This window comes from Pocillopora damicornis, chromosome 10 (genome assembly GCF_964200805.1).
Source record: "Pocillopora damicornis chromosome 10, jaPocDami1.2, whole genome shotgun sequence".
NCBI lineage: Eukaryota > Metazoa > Cnidaria > Anthozoa > Scleractinia > Pocilloporidae > Pocillopora > Pocillopora damicornis.
This window is the reverse complement of record NC_142679.1, coordinates 7,602,601-7,620,896: the sequence shown is the minus strand read 5'-3', so window position 1 is coordinate 7,620,896 and position 18,296 is coordinate 7,602,601. Positions and strand designations below refer to the sequence as shown.

At 37.7% G+C, this 18,296-nt stretch overlaps 2 protein-coding genes across 2 annotated transcripts; one reads left to right on the top strand and one right to left on the bottom strand.

Annotated features, from left to right (window-relative positions):
• Window positions 1–2,955: 2,955 nt before the first annotated feature.
• LOC113673124 (potassium voltage-gated channel subfamily A member 7) lies at window positions 2,956–12,128 on the bottom strand. Its single transcript, XM_027189490.2, has 2 exons — window positions 10,664–12,128; window positions 2,956–6,506 (listed from the first exon to the last, which is right to left on the bottom strand). The coding sequence occupies exons 1-2, from the start codon at window positions 11,838–11,840 to the stop codon at window positions 6,211–6,213; spliced, it is 1,473 nt and encodes a 490-aa protein (XP_027045291.1). The 5' UTR covers window positions 11,841–12,128; the 3' UTR covers window positions 2,956–6,210.
• Window positions 12,129–15,141: 3,013 nt separating this feature from the next.
• Window positions 15,142–17,934, top strand: LOC113673092 (uncharacterized). The gene has a single exon (XM_027189448.2). It carries the CDS (start codon window positions 16,271–16,273, stop codon window positions 17,768–17,770), a length of 1,500 nt encoding a protein of 499 aa, XP_027045249.2. The 5' UTR covers window positions 15,142–16,270; the 3' UTR covers window positions 17,771–17,934.
• The last annotated feature ends 362 nt before the right edge of the window (window positions 17,935–18,296 follow it).

The following is an 18,296-nucleotide window of genomic DNA, read 5'->3' as shown; positions in this document are numbered from 1 at the left end:
AAAAAGTGAAAAATTTTCACTTTTCACCTAGCGATATTAAATAAATTAATGAATATTTTTAATTCAGCCAGGTTGCCGTTGACGCAGACAATTATGATTCATATGTGCTGCCAACAATGCAGATCTATCAATAATTTATTTCGGAGTTATTTCGACGATGTTTTTTGGGCACCAACGATAAGTAAATTGTTTTTCTTTAACCCACTAATTCTTAAGTTAGACTCATCATACCTTAGACTGACGCGAGTCAAAACTAATATATTTATTGGTTTCTACCTTTAATGAAGCCTGTACGAATCAGATAGAACACTTCTCGGAACTGGCTTTGTATACTCATATCTCCACGATCCACTCTTTTTTACCGTGGGCGGTCTGGAAATGAGACAAACCAAGCCGAACCATGTAACAGCGTAGAGACGTTAAAGAACAAGTGTTCATCAAAGAACTTTGTTTTTTGAATTTTCAATTGAGCATTAGCTTGAAATAATCCCAGTCCTTAAACGGATTTCTAAACTGTCGCATTCATGTCAGAGATGGGCTGCTTATAAGGCCGAGTCATTAGAGACGTGTAGGATCTGAAGCCAGCTTGTCGTAAGGCTACCCCAAGCATTTCCTCAGACTTCCCTGTCAATTCGCGGGCCGGTACCTATTTATACTCCTGAGTAGCGAGAGTCACTGTGAGAATTAAGTGTTTTGCCCAAAACACAACACACTGACTTAGCCTGGTCTCAAACCCAGACCTCCGGCGCACCGGCTAACATAAGGCCACCGCGCCTCCCACAGGGGGCGCAAAGAGGAATTATAAATTCCAGACCCTCATTGATAATTGATCCAATGAGAGGTTTAATTCGAATTGCTACTAAAGAAATTATCTGGTGTATTATTACAATACTTAAAAACGTCACACAGATAAGACTTAAAATTTGACTCCTATCCTAAGCTCATAGTTATTTAGAACCCACTGTTAGCTCCGCCCTGACACGGCCTATATGGCTACAGTTGTCTGTATTACGAAGTCACTAAGAAAGGGAGTGTAGCTATTTGATTTCTTCGGGGTGGAGTTGGAGTCCAGTTAAACGTTATTGTAGCATTATAACAAATGCTGGGCGTGCCGAGTATGAATATGTAGAACGAACATTAGAGCAGTTAACTATACTTAGGACCAAAAATACGGACCAAAATAAGGAATATTTAAAAACTTTCAGTCAGCTCTTCTCCTAGTCTATCTTCCTTCAAAAAAGTTTCTTGATTTTCTTCAATTATTAATCAAAACATACTAAGCAACCAGTCAGAATTTGTCATGCTCTCCTGTCTCGCCGTTTTATGATAATGACAATAATTCATTACTAATTTATGAGTCGTCGAGGAGAACTCTGCATATAAAGACTAGCCGAGGGTTTTTTGAGGTCTCCTTACGACTGATTTTACAGTTGAAAAATATTCTTTGCAAAATTTAAAGTTATGAATTAGCTTGAACTTGAACTTGTATTATCGTATTAAAATCCTTATATGGGCGTTCATTCCTTAATGGGCATGACCGCCGAAGGACAAATTCCAGTTCGACCAGTTTTAAACTCGAAAAAACCTTTAAAAAAACTTAGGACTTCAAAGGAATTCGGACTTGGACCTTTAGGACTCCTCCACGACTCGATGACTTATTCTTTTATCGCCCAAGGAGCAGGCGGCTAAGAGAAATATTACGGAGACCTATAAGACCTATCGTAAAAGAAGCGACGCAGCTTCACTGCTTACCATATGAAAAGCTAGGGCAGTGATCATTAAAACAGAGACAGAAGATCTTGGAGAAGGAGGATCGACTGGCATTATTCCGTTCTATGTGGAGAAACCAGAAAGATCGATGACACAGAGTAAGTGCCGCCGACAATAAGTCGCCCATTCACTGCTCGACAATTTTGCCGTCGAGTATAGCATTGTTTTTTAGCAGTTTAATTTAGTAGATTTACAGCAGTAAGCTTGACTTAGAAAGCGAATCCAACTTCTCTCATTTATTTTTTTCTCTCTCTTTTTTTTTTTCAAGATAGATATGTTTCTAGTAATTCAACATGGCCCAACCTAGATTATTTTGTTTTATCAACTGAGTTGGGGATATGGATTGGCCACCATAGAAACATTCTGAAGCTGACGTTACGAGCGTTAGCTCTACGTTTACCGAGTTTAACAGGCTCACCAGGATGGAGCAATTTTTGATTGTAAGGTCGTGAAAGAAAAACTAAACAAAACACAGTCACGAAAGCTAATCTTAAGAAACGTGAGCAACACAAGAAGCTAATTAGATTTCATAGTACACGTGACCGTCCTCAAGCGAGGAGAAATACAATTCAAGAGACCAGGTCGTGTCCGGTTTAGTTGAGCGTTCGATTGACTTAGAGTAGGGAAGGGAGGGTGGAGTAGCTTTCCACCCGGATCAAAGACTGGGATGACGTATAACCAAAGTACTCTTAGATCATTCATTCGACACTCAGTTGAGTCATACACGAAGTACAGGCTGGCCATAAAAGATTTCTCGTGTAGCATACTAAAGACAACACAGCGGTCAGACGTCTGTGTATGTACAAACGTTGTATTGACTAGTCGTGACTAGCTGGCATGCTTTAAGGTAGTCAGAACCAAGTTGGCTGACAAGAGTTACAAACAAGCACACAAGCGAGTAAGCAACGGTGTTTTAAAAGCGTATTGCCTTTACGAAAGGCTCAAAGGATACTCTTACTGGATGAGCTCTATGTTTGAAAAGTCTTGAGTTTTCCTTTTCCATACTTTTGTTCCCTTAACAGATTTCTATAAAAGTTTCGATTTTCTTTTATCTATTTTGCGACACAACGGTTTTTCTCTTATCTTTTCCTTCCAAATTTAGCGCGGGAAATTGGCGCGCGGCCCGCTGGACTCATGTCGCATGCCCGACATTTAACCGCTGTGTTACTAGAGACAAGGGCTAGATAAAGTTTTTGAAATATTTTATTGAAGAAAATCCAGTCGGAATAAGTTACAAACACACCTATAACGCCAAGGTGTTTTGCCAACCCACGACTTAAACTGCAATATAAAATTTGTACTTAAAAAAATTGTTTGAAATTACTTCTTGCTTTATAGTGACATAAGCAGTGTGCGACGGTGTTAACCGATGAGAGACGAGAATCGGTCGAGTGTTTAAGATTAACAAGAAATTGCATGTTTCAAATAAGAATAAAACTTCTAAATAAGGTGACATAAACATGTCTTGAAAAATACAGTTGCTCAAAATAATGAACGGATCTAAGAAATTTATCATAAGGGAGCACTTTCATCTGATGTGGTCTCGTAATGCACAAAGGAAAGTGACATCTGATACAAATTATCGCAATCTAAAACTATTTCTGGGAACAGAAACCTGGTAAATCAAACCTTTGTTCGGTGTTTCAAGTATCATGCTTCCTGACGGAAACGAAAGTGCCCCCTTAAGTTAAGCCCCATATTACAGAAGTTATAAGAAATAATAAAATGACCGATATCAAGGCTCGAGACAACTTTGCTCCTAGGCTCTTTATCACTCCCCCCCCCCCCCCATACCCAGATAACCTTTTACATGGCAGAGAGGAGCCTAAGTACAAGGTTAAGCTTGGTCGTGATTCGCACACTGCATACCGCAGACCACTAAGAGGCGAACCTGCCGTCTCAGCTGTAATAAAACAACGTGTAAGTTATGAAATTCAATTAGCTGCCACTTTAAATCATTCCTCTACATTCCTTTCTTAGCTTTCTTATAAAAAAGCATACGTATTACGGTCAATTTTTCTGACCAATGCGAATGTGAGAAAGACTTCATGATCGTTTTTATTCCTCTAGCAAAGATACCTTTTTTATCATGCAACTGCAGAAGCCTGTTAATTTTTTTTTCTATAACTAGGAAAGAGGTAACTAAGTGAACTATAAACCAAAGACTGGCGTGTGTAACAAACGACAGTCTGAACAAGAGAGCGACTTATATCGCCACATAAGATAGAGATTTTCATTTGCTCACATTACGCGAGCTTCTTACTTTTACATGGGAGTAGTTTCATACTGTGTTTGAAATACTATCCTGCAAGATCAAAGACTAGCTGATATTGACAACATCTTCCCACATAAATTCAGTTGAGCTTGTCTTTTTGTCACGCAAGTTTAGCCCACGCATCATTCAGTTGGTGACTCGTTTCCCTCAAGTCAGTTTTAGAGAAGGCCCTTTCTTTTTTTATCCAATGACACAAATAAGCCGCAGAGATTTCCTAGTAACCATGATAACTTCAGTATTATTCATACTGATATATTACAATGTTTTTACCCTTCTCGCCAATATCTGGATGACAAGCCAAGCTTATTCACTGACAATTGTCAACCAATCGTTTAAAAACGAAATTATTAACTAAAAAATTTACCAAAATCAGTTCGAGTTGTTCTGTAGTGTTAAAAAATATATCCAAAAAAAAAAATCTAAATTTGAATGTGTATTTCATGCTCAATGAGAAACTTTCTTTAAATTTTTATATTAAGTTACTCTACCAAATGCTATAGCTCATTATTGAGCAGCACAAGTATACAATTATGGGCTTTACACCTTTATCATATCGTGTTACTTGAAGCAATATTGCTAAGAAAGCAAAGTTGTAAGGGATTCAGTTGAAATTTACCCCTGAATAAAAGGGATATGTAGCTAAATAAAGATATCAATTGATAATTTAAATGGTACGAGGCTAAAATACCAAAAATTGTGTGCTAATAAAAACACCGATTTTGAAAACATCTCTATTTACTGCCTGCTGCATTGGAGACTGTTAATGAGCACATATTGAGCTGCCGCTCTCTCTACAGGAATAAAAAATGTCGAATCATATATTCAAGTTTATAAAATGGGTTAAACAGGTCTTTTGAGACCTGGTTTGAATCGGTTTTATCTTTGATAATTGATCAAAGAAGGACTATTAGCTACGAGATGTTTCTCCTCACCACTTATTAATGTTCCTGAGAGAGGAAGATTGAATTTTCGTTATTTTTCTCCAATTTACCGTCCTCGTCCTTTACCGCCTTAGAACCTAGAATTCTAACTGACGTCTTGTTCCTCAGCTTCAAACTCAGCGTCCCCCGTTCTGTTGTGGGCACTCTTATTATTTCAGCTAATTTCCTTGTTTCCCAAGCATTAGATAGATGTTCATCGATAGATAGGTACACACTTTCACCAAGAATCTCAACTGGCCACATTTCTATCAACTTCACCAAGAGTGTCTAAGAGGACTTGTTTCCCCATTAGACCCAGGTGCAGAACCCGAAGACAAACGTTGCTGCGTGTACCTCAAGATTTTAACATGCTAGATGCCTTCAACGAGAAGCTGGACAAAATCGTGTTGCTCTGTTTTTCGAGATTGTGTTCTCAGCACAGTGCTAGTGACTCCTTCGTGTAACGACCTTGCAGTTTCAAAAACTGGTTTTAAGTCCATCTCCACCGAGATCTAGAAAGTTTCTTCTTCGTTAATACCACAGTTTGCCACATTTAACCGGTGGGAACCAGAAGGGCGAATAATGCTAAAGGCATGTTATATCTACTTTACAGTGCACAACGGTAATCGTTCGAAGAGTCCTCTAAAACTTGGAACAAATTTATGGATCGGGCCGTTGGTGATAAAAAGTCGAGAGGCTATTCCCAGGCGGCATAGAAGTTTGGGTGTATTTACTAACAGTAGGCGAGTGCTCAGAATGCTAGGTCCAAATTTCCTTTCTTGTGACTGAATTGGTACATTGCGGATACTACAGCCACTACTTGTGCGTTCATATTGTGTTTTCAAGCTTGATTAAGCGGACGACCAAATTTCCTCAGATTTTCCTCGACGCCTATGCCGTATAATCTACTCCCGGTCTACATTTATGCATAATATTGAACTAAGAGCATCGAATATTTGGCGTAATAGCTTTTCCTTATTTGGTTTCTGATTTACTGTGAATACAGATAATCTTTCCCTTTAGTTTCCTTCCAATTCATATGTTCGACGCCAGCTGTTCCTAAAGGAAACAACCCCCTCTTCAATTTGAGGGATAAAGGTTGAAATCCACTCTTGCTTTGAGCAGTTTATCTTGCAGGTAATAGGATTAATATATCATTGAATAAAAGTCTTTCCATGTTCTCAAATGTGAAATTCAGCGTGACACATTGTGCATTACGTGACATGCATCACGTGATACAGTTCGTCACACAGTCTCAACTGACCTCCGTGTTGGATGAGTCTTATCGGTCGAATTTTCGTCTTTGTTGTTCACGCTACAAACCACTACATCTTTGGGTGACTTGGGAGTCTTACCATCCATGTTTTCGAGTTCCATGGATTGCTTTCTGCTGTTCAGACCGGACTTTTTAGCCTCTCCCTTTTCTCGAGCTTCTTCAGCCTTTTTGAGTTCCTCTTCCTTTCGTCGGTTCATCTCTTTGTTGTAAAAGTTCTCGAAGTTGGACACGATTACAGGCACAGGCAGGGCAATAGTTAGCACCCCTGAGAAGTAAGATAAAATGTAAGGTAAAGCTCTGATTTTTTTGGTTAAAACTGTTCACGTGGGAAATATCCACCACAACAAGCGTTGAATGTAAATCATCCATCAAGAGATTCACATATCATAATAAGGCGCTTTTCGATTGAGTGACGTCAAATCAATCTGAGGACAGGAAGATACATTGAAGAGCCAAATGGTAACTTAAAGTAAACTCACGGGAAAACCCGCAGGAAAACGCGGGCGACCATGTCGTAATTGATGGTAGTTTTGCATCTGTCTGGTTGAAAAGAGCAGCGCGAGTTTTCTGACCGATCACAGAGCGAAGTAAAGCAAAACTACAGCAATCAGGCGTTACTTCCGACACTCAGTTGAAAATTGCTCTATCGAAAAAAAAAACACATCAGAAGCTGAACGTAAAATGTAATTTAAATAAGATCCTAAGCTGCAACTAGCGATTACTCATTCCTTACAGTTCCACAACTTTGGTGAACTTTTAGCTAGTTCCTCTTAAGTGTGCTCGCAGTTGCAGAGTAGTTCCATTGACGGTCAAAAATATAAACAAAAAACTAATTACGGAAACCAATAAAAACATAGCCACAAGAAGCCAATAAGAACTAGAGTAAAAACAAGCACACTGTACACAGTGTAAGAAAACTCGGTTAAAAGCTCGAATCTGATTGGTTTAAGGGCAAAGCAAGTTATCTTCACCAATCACAGTGCGTAGTGAAGAAAAGCCATTGCATTCCTTGATTACTTTCGATTCTCAGATGTAATTGCTTTAATTCTATCTTTATTGACAAGTTGCTGAGTGAAAATTATCAACGAAAGCGGGTGATATTCAAGTACAAAGTACATGGGTGGCCATTTATGTTACCGCATTTTGTGAAAACAAAGCCTTTGACGATAAAATACTGTTGTTTCACTAATCCTCGATTACTCCAGTCTTCAGCTTTTAAGTAAAAAATCAAATCTCACAGCTGCCCTCGCAACTGCTATATTTACAATATTTCTCTCTATTCCCAACAACATTTGCCTCGATAAGTAACTCCTGTGGCAATAAAAGTACCACTTGCATGTCTTTCCGGCTATAGAAGAACATGTACCATGAAAGGCAGACGATAGTTCTTCAAAGACAGTCTGAGTTTTCAAACTGTGAATATTAATTAGTGAGACGAGGAAACGAGAGGATTTCTTTGAAATTCTCGCCTGCAGTGCAAACGTGTACGGATTAAACTAACAGAACTGAGATCTGAAGCACTAAAAGACTGAAGGAACGAAATTTGGCAAAACAGATAAGATTTTAAGGGTTTAGAGTTTTCCTTATGGATAAGCTCTTTCAAATTGCGTATTCCACTAAATTTTCAATGAGTTTCTTTCCTTGTGGAGAATAAATGAAGGTACTCCTTCATCACGACAAAATTTTAATTAAGCTAAACGATAAACTGTAAGAACAACTTTCTTTGCAAATGTATGAAGCACAGAAGCCATACAAGATTACATGATTTCAAAATGGCGGAGATATTGCCAAAGTACAAGTATGCGAGAGAAGATCGGTAAAAGTTTTCAAAAACTACGAAAGAAAGTGGAAAATTACCAAAATTTAAAATACAGAATATTTTGTCCACGCGTTGGCGAAGAAACTATGTGAAATTACCGAACTTAATCCCAATAAATCGCTGAAATATACAGTGACATAACTTAAGCATTACAGAATTTCAACCGTGTAAACGGTGTTCCTGCTTTCATTTTAAAACGAGAATACCACGTTTAAGTATTATAAAGCAAGAAGAAGTGAATTTTTTTTTTACTCAAGCGAATTCAAGATGAACTGACTTTAGACTAAACGCATCTTCAAGAGATTTTAACAGGTTGGACATATCTATTTTTCTTGCTCATTGTAGCAAATTGCAGTTTCGATAGGGTTTGAAGCGCGGCAAGCGTTGTCTTCAATCTATTGAAAATAATTCGATTTTTCGAGAACTGAAAACAGAGCGAAACGAACTAACAGGTGCTTTGAATCCTCACGATACATCAGCTGATTAATAAAACAAACTTAACCTTTCTACTGAGCATTGACAGTAGTTTCGTTGATAGATTTATTTTTGACTAAAATTAAATCTTTTAGTTGCGTGGGAGGTTGTTAAAATTCGCCCGCTTTACCCTGTATTTTAACGAACTAAATTCATAAATTCATTTGCCTGTCTAAATGAGTTTTGCTTTGAATTTGAATGCAGTAAACGTTTCCCTGAAAACGAATCTCATTTCAAGTTTTTATTGGTAATACCACGCGCTGTTTTTAGTTCTTCCTTTTCTATCAATTCTATCAATAGCACATGCCGGGTGTGTTTTTAAGAAATATGTTTTCTTTAGGTCAATACCCTGCTGAGTTTCAACCTTTTCCAGCTCGTCGACAACATGAAATAAGATTTTTAACATTTGTGCGGTAACCACCGAATGTTTGTCGCTTTAATATACATTCAATATGATAGCTGTACGCCTCCTGAACAAAATTACGTCGAATCAAGTTTTCCTTTTCACTTCTCACACCTCGAGTGCGTGTGGCAAGTTTTGAATTTTTAAAACCCTCAGCGGCAGGTCCAACATGTTGTCGTTTGGTTTTTAACTCTATTACTTCGTATGACAATTGTTAATTTTAAGAGGTTCTTGAGTTCTAAGCAAGTCTGAATCCCGTAAATTTTACAGCGCACCCTTAATTCTTTTAAATGAATTTAAAGTATAACTGCCACATATAATCACACGCTTTATTCTCTCGCATCACCCAATAAAAGGATGAGGCATTATGAATACATCTATGTATTTTAGTTTACAATAACTAGAGTGACTTCAGTCCGACAACGATTTTACTCCAAAAATTTTTCGAACGAACTCGATTTTTATTAGGCCCAAAATTTTTCTTACATGCACTGGGTGAAAAAGCCGTAAAGCTCGGGCCTCTATAATTTACAATGCAAGCTTTTTATCTCATTCTCTTTTCGAACTTCAGGTACTTATAAATATTTCAAAGCTGACAAGCTTCTTGCAGCGTCAACTCACAACTCTAATCTAATTTATTTTACTCCGTTAGGAGCACTAGATTTTAAATTCAACTCATTTGCGCTGCTATCTCTGAATTATCGTGATTTCGTTAAGACTAACGTTTGGCATAAATTGAAAATTTGACTTTCACCGCTAAAAAATGAACGATGTGAAAGCAACACCTCTTTGATGTTATCAACTTCAGCGTTCCAAAGCCAATTAATATTTAACAAGAAATTTCAGTGTTCAATCATACATGACAAAACTCAACAAATTTTGAACTGAAGCGAGCTAGTTTGTCGATAAAAATTCCTGATTTTAATGAAAAGACCAAAATTCAGCAAAGTGCATTTGTTTGCTTTACAACATTTAATGGCCTTTCCTTTCAAGCAAAAATAATTCCTCGCCAACATTTCAAAACAAAGTTATTGTATTTGGATCCCACATAATAAATTACTCATTCCCTCAAGTTGGGAATAATGGCAGAAGGTAATCAAGTGTTTTTCTCGCGAATCAGCACGTGAACAGGACGTGCGGGCCATGTCCACGCGAGAATCACGCGAGAGAATCGCAAATAATGTTTGTCATCATTTCTTATTTCGTGGAGGCAGTGCGTTTATCTTTTCTTGGCACAAGATATCACCCTCTTTCAACCACAAATTGTTTCACCTTAGGTATTCAACAGAAAGTCGATTGAGATAATAGAGCCTCGCTTATAAATCAATAACTTCAGCGTTGTAGTTTTCAATCTAAGTGATAACGTCCTACTATAGTTATTCATTCAGCCATGTTCAACAGTTGATTTCATTATTGTTCTCGAATGGATCCATCAGATAAGCGCGTTAACCGAGATACCGCGATCTGAATTCTAAGGCAGTGTGATATGAACTAACTGAAAGCCGAAACACAAATGATAACGCTATCAATTCCATTCGCGCGATCTCTCACGAACACGCAAGCTGCACGCTTAACAAACATTTTCAACAAAGTAACAAAATATATGAAATTTGAAGGGCTTTGACATTCCATCAGTATGACTGACAGGTAAGCCATTTAAGAGCAAGAATGAACGTCAAGAAAATTTATTTAGAGACAGGTCAGTTATTGCATTATGTCGGCTTACCTGAGATAGCGCACAGGGCACCCACGATCTTGCCTGGTAAACTGACGGGGGACACATCTCCGTACCCCACAGTGGTCATAGTGACAACTGCCCACCAGAAAGCGTGTGGAATGCTCTGAAAACCATCACTTTCAGGCCCTCCTTCGGCGTAGTAGACGCAACTTGCAAATATCATAACACCAATTGCTAAGAAGAACATTAACATAATCAGCTCATTCAAACTCGCTTTCAGCGTGTTTCCCAATATTTGAAGCCCGCGCGAGTGACGCGAGAGTTTAAACACTCGAAACACGCGCACCACACGCACTACGCGCAGCACGGAGATGGAAGAGTCATCTTCTTTTAGTCCGAGTTGTACATAGTAAGGCAAAATGGATAATAAATCAATGAGGTTCAAAGCACCCAGTAAAAATTTCAATTTTTGCGGGGAGCAAATGAAGCGAATAACATACTCTCCTGTGAACCATACGATGACAAACGTATTAAGTTGGAACCACACTGCATCATAAGGGTTTGGAGGTGGCTTCCATTCATTTGTAGCATTTGGCGGTCGATCTTGGTTTGGCACTTTAAAAGTTGGCAAAGTCTCGACGCAGAAAATTATTAAAGACAGAGTGATTACTAACACAGAAAAAATGGCTAAAAATTTGGCCACTTTCGATGAGTTTGGGTATTCCAACGCGTTCCAAATGATTCCCATGTAGTAATTACTTGGCATGGGTTGTTCTTCGGGCTCGTCTGCTATGCCTGCCTCAAGTTGAACAACTTGAACAGCTTCCTCTGGCAGATCATAAAAGACAACTTCGTTTATGAATACATGCGGGGGAACATGCTCTGGCCTTATAAGAGTTCCACCGGATTGATAATAATAAAGAATTGCGTCAAATGCCGAGCGATGTCTATCGAAAAAGTATTCCTGCCGTCTGCTGTTGTAAAATTTAGACCTCCGACTCTTGGAGCCGAGCAAAGTGTCGGGGAATCTTGCAAGCGTTTCTTCGTAAGTCTCGAAGCGTTTCCCTCCAACGTTTAAAACGATGGGATCGTCCATATTGGAAGGAATGTAATTCGTCAGGCCATCGTATTTTTCCATCAACACTTTATACCCTCGGTAGCTACTGCCTGGTGCTCCATTCGGGTCCGAACTGGTCGAGGCAGAAGTAGCGGCAGTCGTCAACATCAAAAATGTCACAACAACGAGAGTAACCGTCCGTCAGTAGGCCTACAGATTAATCTTGAATGTCGCGTTACTTCGGCCACCGTTACCGCAAACTTTGTACACATGCGTAATCAACACCGATGGATGCCAACAATTCTTTTCACTGGGCGCGGAAGTCCAACGATCCTCGCATCAAATCATGTAGATTTTGCCTTTTACGTTGAGCCGATGGCTTCTGTCCCTACTTGGCTCCACTGATTTAACAAATGCAAGCCTTGACACATGTTTACATCAATATATTTATGACCCTGTGTTCGCAGACCATTGAAAATTGTTACATTATTATTTTATGAAGATGTCTAGAATCGTAATTAACCATGAACGCACATCCAGCGAAGGAACTGCTTATTCACCTCACAAACGACCTTACTTTGGGTTTGCCTTACTAAAATCATTCGCTAAATATTAAATTGTCGCGTGAAAAAATTTAATTTGGATAGCGAACGGTGAAAAGAGCAGTAACGCAAAGTGAACTGCCTAGATTGAGAATTGTGAAAGTTTTAAACGTTGGAGGCGAGGACATTTGTATGCAGAGGAAGGAATGGGTTCAAACAAAGCCATAAGAGTCGTCCAACTGAGAGGAATGCAAATTTGCTATTTGCATATTTGTAAACTTTTAGCATTCAATTCATGTTTGAAAGTCGGCCAATTCCACTTGTTTCTCCAGTAAAAGTAGCAGAAAGAAAGTACTCGTCTTTTGCAATCGTGCGACGCTTCCTGAAGTATTTGTGAAATGTTTTCACAAGTAATCATTGTAGAGATAACGAACGTCAGTTTCACCTGTTCATAGCCGGCAAAGATATCAAAATTCAAACTTTTAACTCTTAAAATTACTACTCGTAAATTAAATCGAAAACATAGCGTTTGCGTGGCTTCGGGTTTTAAACAACCGTTGGCGCTGTTATCTGTCAAAGAAAACCGCTCTTATTTGCTCTCGAATTGACGGGAAAAATATGTAAAAATTTCACTGGAGGCAAACCGCGAACGTTCGACAAATAACCATCTCAAAATTTAGCTTCAGTTAACATACAACGTTTTTTATTTTATCAAAACCGGGAATTTTAAATCACCGTATATAATAACTGTACGAGAGGTACTTAGGAAGATTTTTTAGACAGAAGAACTGTTGAAACAATAATGTTTATTTGGAGAACCTTTCCCTTTCTTTTACTGGAAATATTTAGTAAAATTAAAAATAGTAATAGTGTTAAAGACAAGCGCTTAAAATTTCAAATTGAATTTTTTTCAAGTCCGGGTCAAAGCTTTTTTAATATTGATTTCTTTTTCAACTTATATTCAGTTGTTTTAAGCCCCACAATAATATCAAGTTTCAAAAAACAAAAGCGAAAACCTTTGTTAAGAAGAAATATCTAAACCGAATATAAAGCTTCAAATTCCTGTTTCTTTTAAATTTTTAATGGCTTGAATGTTTTGAAAAAAACTGCTTAAATATGCAGTAGCTCGGCTGATTGGGAAAATTCTTGCTGGTATCTAACGTTAAGTTATAAATCACGGAAATGTCTCCTTAAATTTTTGTCGCCATTGAAAGCGAGGTATCAAAGAGCAAAAAATACGATTTTTCAAAAGACGAAAAAAAAAAAAAATAGAGCAACTTCTACATTACTACACTGACACAAAGAGCATTATTTCTACCTAATTTTGGTTCGCCCGTGGCGATAATGAAAGAGAGAGAAATGTGACTTTTAAAATGTTAAAAGAATATACTGTTTGCGCAAGTGAATTGAGACAAAAGAAAATAAGACTCAAAATGCAGATCAACAATAATTGCTAGTACCATATACAATAAAAACAAATTTTGCAATTTCACGGAGGTTTCTTTCTTAGGAAGCGCGAAGTTTTTCCGTCGAGGATACCAGCTGTTGTGAGCTTGTGCTTCCAACCCATTGTGTTTACTTTGTCCTCACTAGCCTAAAAGCGTGATATCCTGGAGTTTTAATCTTGCTCTCCTTTATTCATAATTGACCACACTTCTAGCCAGTTTTTTCAACGCCAAAAAGGGAGATCTTCGACGTGGAAGTCTTTCAATTTTAGAAAGATTCGTTCGCGTTCTACTTTAGATAAATTTCAGGGTTTTTAAGGGTTTCTTGCTATAATCATTTGTTAAAAAAATCGCTTCGGTACTGCTTTTTTCAGCGGTTTTCAAGGAATAGGCTCAAACGAAATTTGCTTGTGTACTTCCTCCATAAAGCGTTTCCAAGAACAAATTTGCTCCGAACTGCAGGTCGCCACAAGAAAAAGTTGATTGATGCATATTGGCTGGGAAACGTCGAAAAGTATAAGAATCTATTCAAAATGAATAACAAAATCCTTAACCTTTGCCTTACGTTCATTGAATCCCTGTAAAAATCCGACAAAAGTCATAAAATTTTACTTCGGGCAAGGTAAATACTTCTGATTAACTTTTTCTTGGCTTAAAAATAATCTTTTTCAGATATTTATCTAGCTCTGATTGACTTGAGTTAATATTTACAGGGGGTCGATCACCAAAAACAAAACAATAAAAAACAATTGTGAAATTGATGAGCTTTAACAAAAGTGAAGGAATTTTTTCAGGAAAAAAAGGGGGAAGAAGGCTTGTTAAAGTAAAGGTTGATTTCCAAACCCTTAAACAGAAAAAATTCGAGCAAAACCAGCCAGATGATTTTCCCTCAAAGCAAGTTTAGAGTTAAGTTCACGGAGCCCAAGCCATTGTGACGATATCCTGCCGATTTTTTAATGAAATGCTTCTGAAAAAAACTTTTTAGAAAATAATTAACGCTTTCCTGCTTCCCGATTTCCTAGGGAACGCGTAGGAATAATTTCTACAGCGCTAGTTCTAACTTCCTTCGCCAGCAACAAGGTTTATGGTGGGAACTGAAGAAAACTCAGTATTTTGTTTGCATCATTGGGAAGATCAAAAAGGTTTTTCAAATCACAAAACTTAAAACATCGAGAATGCAAAATTATACTAATTAACTTTTCGCTCCTAGATTTCCACTGCAAAAAATGGCAAAAGAAAAAGAGAGTAATGAACTTACTAATTCGCAAAATTATTGAATAGAATGAATTATCGATTGTAAAATTCTTTTCAGTTGCCAGCCACAGAAACGCTTGTAGGAATCTTGAATGTTTTTAATTGAACAGGTGACATAATTGATTTTATTTCTTTAGCGAAAATTTGATAGAACCCGGCTGGCTGTGGAATAAGCTGCAATTCAAACCATTGTAATAACACAGCTGGAGAGATGTCAAGGCATTTTAAAGTTCTGTCTCGACTTTAATTTAATTTCGCCCAATTTTCAAATCCTTCGATGTTCCTTGGACGCCTCTAAAGTTTATCTTCGAGAATCTTCATATATTTCTGGTAAATCTTTATACAATAAACTTAAGACACAATTTTCATTTCTTCGATTTTATCTTTACGTACAGACAAAAAAATTATCCTCCTGAAAAGTTTAAAGGCAAGAATAAATTGTCTCAGTAATTGCACGTTTTTTTAACATATGAAGAAATCTAAGGAATGTTTCTGATTACCCAGTATTGAGTAAATATTGTTTAAGTATTTCGTGCATCAAAAAATCGCCTTATCGAACGAGATGTCCCACAATCCAACACTGCAAAATTTAACACGAATATTGTTAAACTGAATTTCCTCGTTTGAGTTGTGTCTTAAAAAGTAAATTAGCTAGGAAATATATTATTTTGCGATATAGATCTGAAGTTCTTTATAAGTTACACAAAGATAAATGAATAGTGATATCGATTATAACCGCATCATAACCATAAAGTGAGGGGATAGCATATTGTCAAAATCAGTTTTAACAAAAAAAATTAAGAAAACAAGGAAAAAGTAGAGTGCGACAAAAATTCAAAAAAACCTCTTATTTTTGGAACGTTAACACTTTTTACTATTAAAGTGCAGCAAATATTGGCTAAGGTAAAATAATACAACGGGGGTTAAAACTGAAGATTTTGACGATGAATATAATGTGAAGACAGCTGATAAATCAAGTTACCCTGGTAACCAACAAATAGCCTACAGCCATGCTTTAAATAGATACCGACATTCGTGCAGCCCGCACTAACACTGCAGTTAAGAACAACAAAGGAAATGTAAGATATATCATGGATAACGATTTTTTCGGAAGCGTTTTAGCTCCACGCATCAGACAAAAAGCCAATATTTGTCTTTCAAGAAGCAAGATAAAAATTTTTGTGTTTCAAGTAAACAAAACCTTAATCCCGCCACATTAGCTTTTCAAATGTGCCACACAGCATTGGCAGGTATTTACCAACAGGTGTAATAATATAAAGACATTCATGGATGAAGCGTTTCGCCGCGAACGATCCTCCTGTAAACCATTCATCAACGCTATATTATTTAACAGAGTATGGAATGGCAAAGTTTTCCTGTGCCATGTGCTCACATCGATGCCGAGGAAAGCGGATACCGAATTTCCATGGATCAACTTTTTTATAATCTAGATGGACTCCTCAAAAGAGACATGAACGATTGTTTGTCAAAACAACTCAACGGATTCTTCAACAAACACGCAAGAATATACCAATTTGGACCAAGTAATCAAAGAGATAGGGTTAATCTCAGAGCTGGACAAGGTTTTCGAAAGAAGGACGAATATAAAACACTTCAAGAAAGTTGTTTCAGCCCGTTTGCTCGTACAAGTCAAAGCGCATCGGTTCACAAGCCGTCAAATTTGCGTTTCAAATCAACACGCTTGCGTAATGGTATATCCTCCGCTCCGTCAAGAAACGGGTTTTTGTCAAATAGACTGATCAGACCGCCTAACATTCCTTCAAAACCTCCCAATAACACGTCAAACGAAAGAAAGCGACGCCAATTTAAATTGGAAGGACTTCCCTCATCTTCAGAAGCCAAAGCCCCAAGAGATCTGTTGCCAAGCAACGGCTGGTGGAGAACGAATGGAAAAGGCACGTGCGGCAGCGATTCCGAAACAGATTCTGAGGTCAGCAGTGAAGTTGAAAACAGTGAACGTTTCGATCTAGAAACAAAAAACGATGGGTCTATCCAACGATATTCTTTGGATGCGCAAGATAGTTCTAAAAGTCGTCAGTCGTCAATTAGTTCACTAGGATCGGAACTAAGTGACAACGAATCAAAACCTCAAGCAAAGGAGAGTTCCACTCCCTGTCTACCCTCAGAAATCCAAAAAGAGTCAATTAGAGAAATAAGTGGAGAATTGAAAACTTCGTCTTTCTTTCATTTAACGAGTGGGCCTGGCAACGAAAGTGAACCGAAAGATGAAAGATACCTGGAGTCCAGACCACCACATCCTACTCCGGATCTTGACGAAAAAAACTGCTCTGAAAGCAAATCTCCGTTGCCCTTAAATATATCTCCAAGCCTTTTTATAACGGCAGAAAAGTTTGACGATGACTTGAAATTAGATTCCAAAGAATTATTTAATAATAGGTTTTACAATTCAACAAGTCGAGTTAATTATAGTAATTTAGCGACATTTATGCAAAATAGTGCGCGTCTTGATCAAGAACCAATAAGTAGAGAAGAGAATTTTCAGAGGAGCGTCGACAAATACCAAAAAGTATCATGTGCTTTTCCTAGAGTTAGGGAAAGCAAGAATGGCTCAAAGAACCACAGGGCTGTTCCGCTAAGTCTCCAAAAGCGAGCAGTCCAAAATCGCCCAAACACCGCTAAGTTACCTGCGAGATTAAGGCTCAAACACAGAGGAAGTCCCTTCACAAAGTTTACAAAAGCTACAGAAGAGACAGGACCAAACGAGCGGATTTTACCTACGACTTTACATAAGTCAGCGGAAACATCGTATTCCGTGATGTCCCCATATATGGCGAATGTAGTGTGGTCTGTGATGAGTGATGAAAAAGTAGTTTGATTTAAGAGAATTTGTAGAAATCGATGGAAATGTGACAACAAGCAAAAAATGCAAACAAATAGGGAAACCGTCAAACATGGCAACATTATACACTGAAATCAATACGTAAATAAGTAAGCAGGTAAATGAATAAATAGATTCAATAAATTTTAAAAGAAAATCAAGATACTGGTGGCAGTCCTGTACTATACTGGATGTTAAAATGTCTGGAAAATACATATACCTTGATTGCAGTCGTATTCTGTAATAACTTGCGACTAAACTACCCTTAATACATCATATTACTTTCACGAGCGCAAAAACTAGCATGAAAACTGGCTGCAGTCGATAACTATCCAACGTAGGACTTTGTTTTCCGTTCCTAAAACGTCCGTTTGTGTGTGTGATCTTCAATAAAGAATTAGCACTAGCTCTCATTAAATAGATTTACTTACCTAGTATCATTCTGTGATTTCTATAACCTTTAATAGAGTCTGTCTGTAAGCCATGCACATTAGCTAACAATGTGGTTTAAAGTTGGTACAAT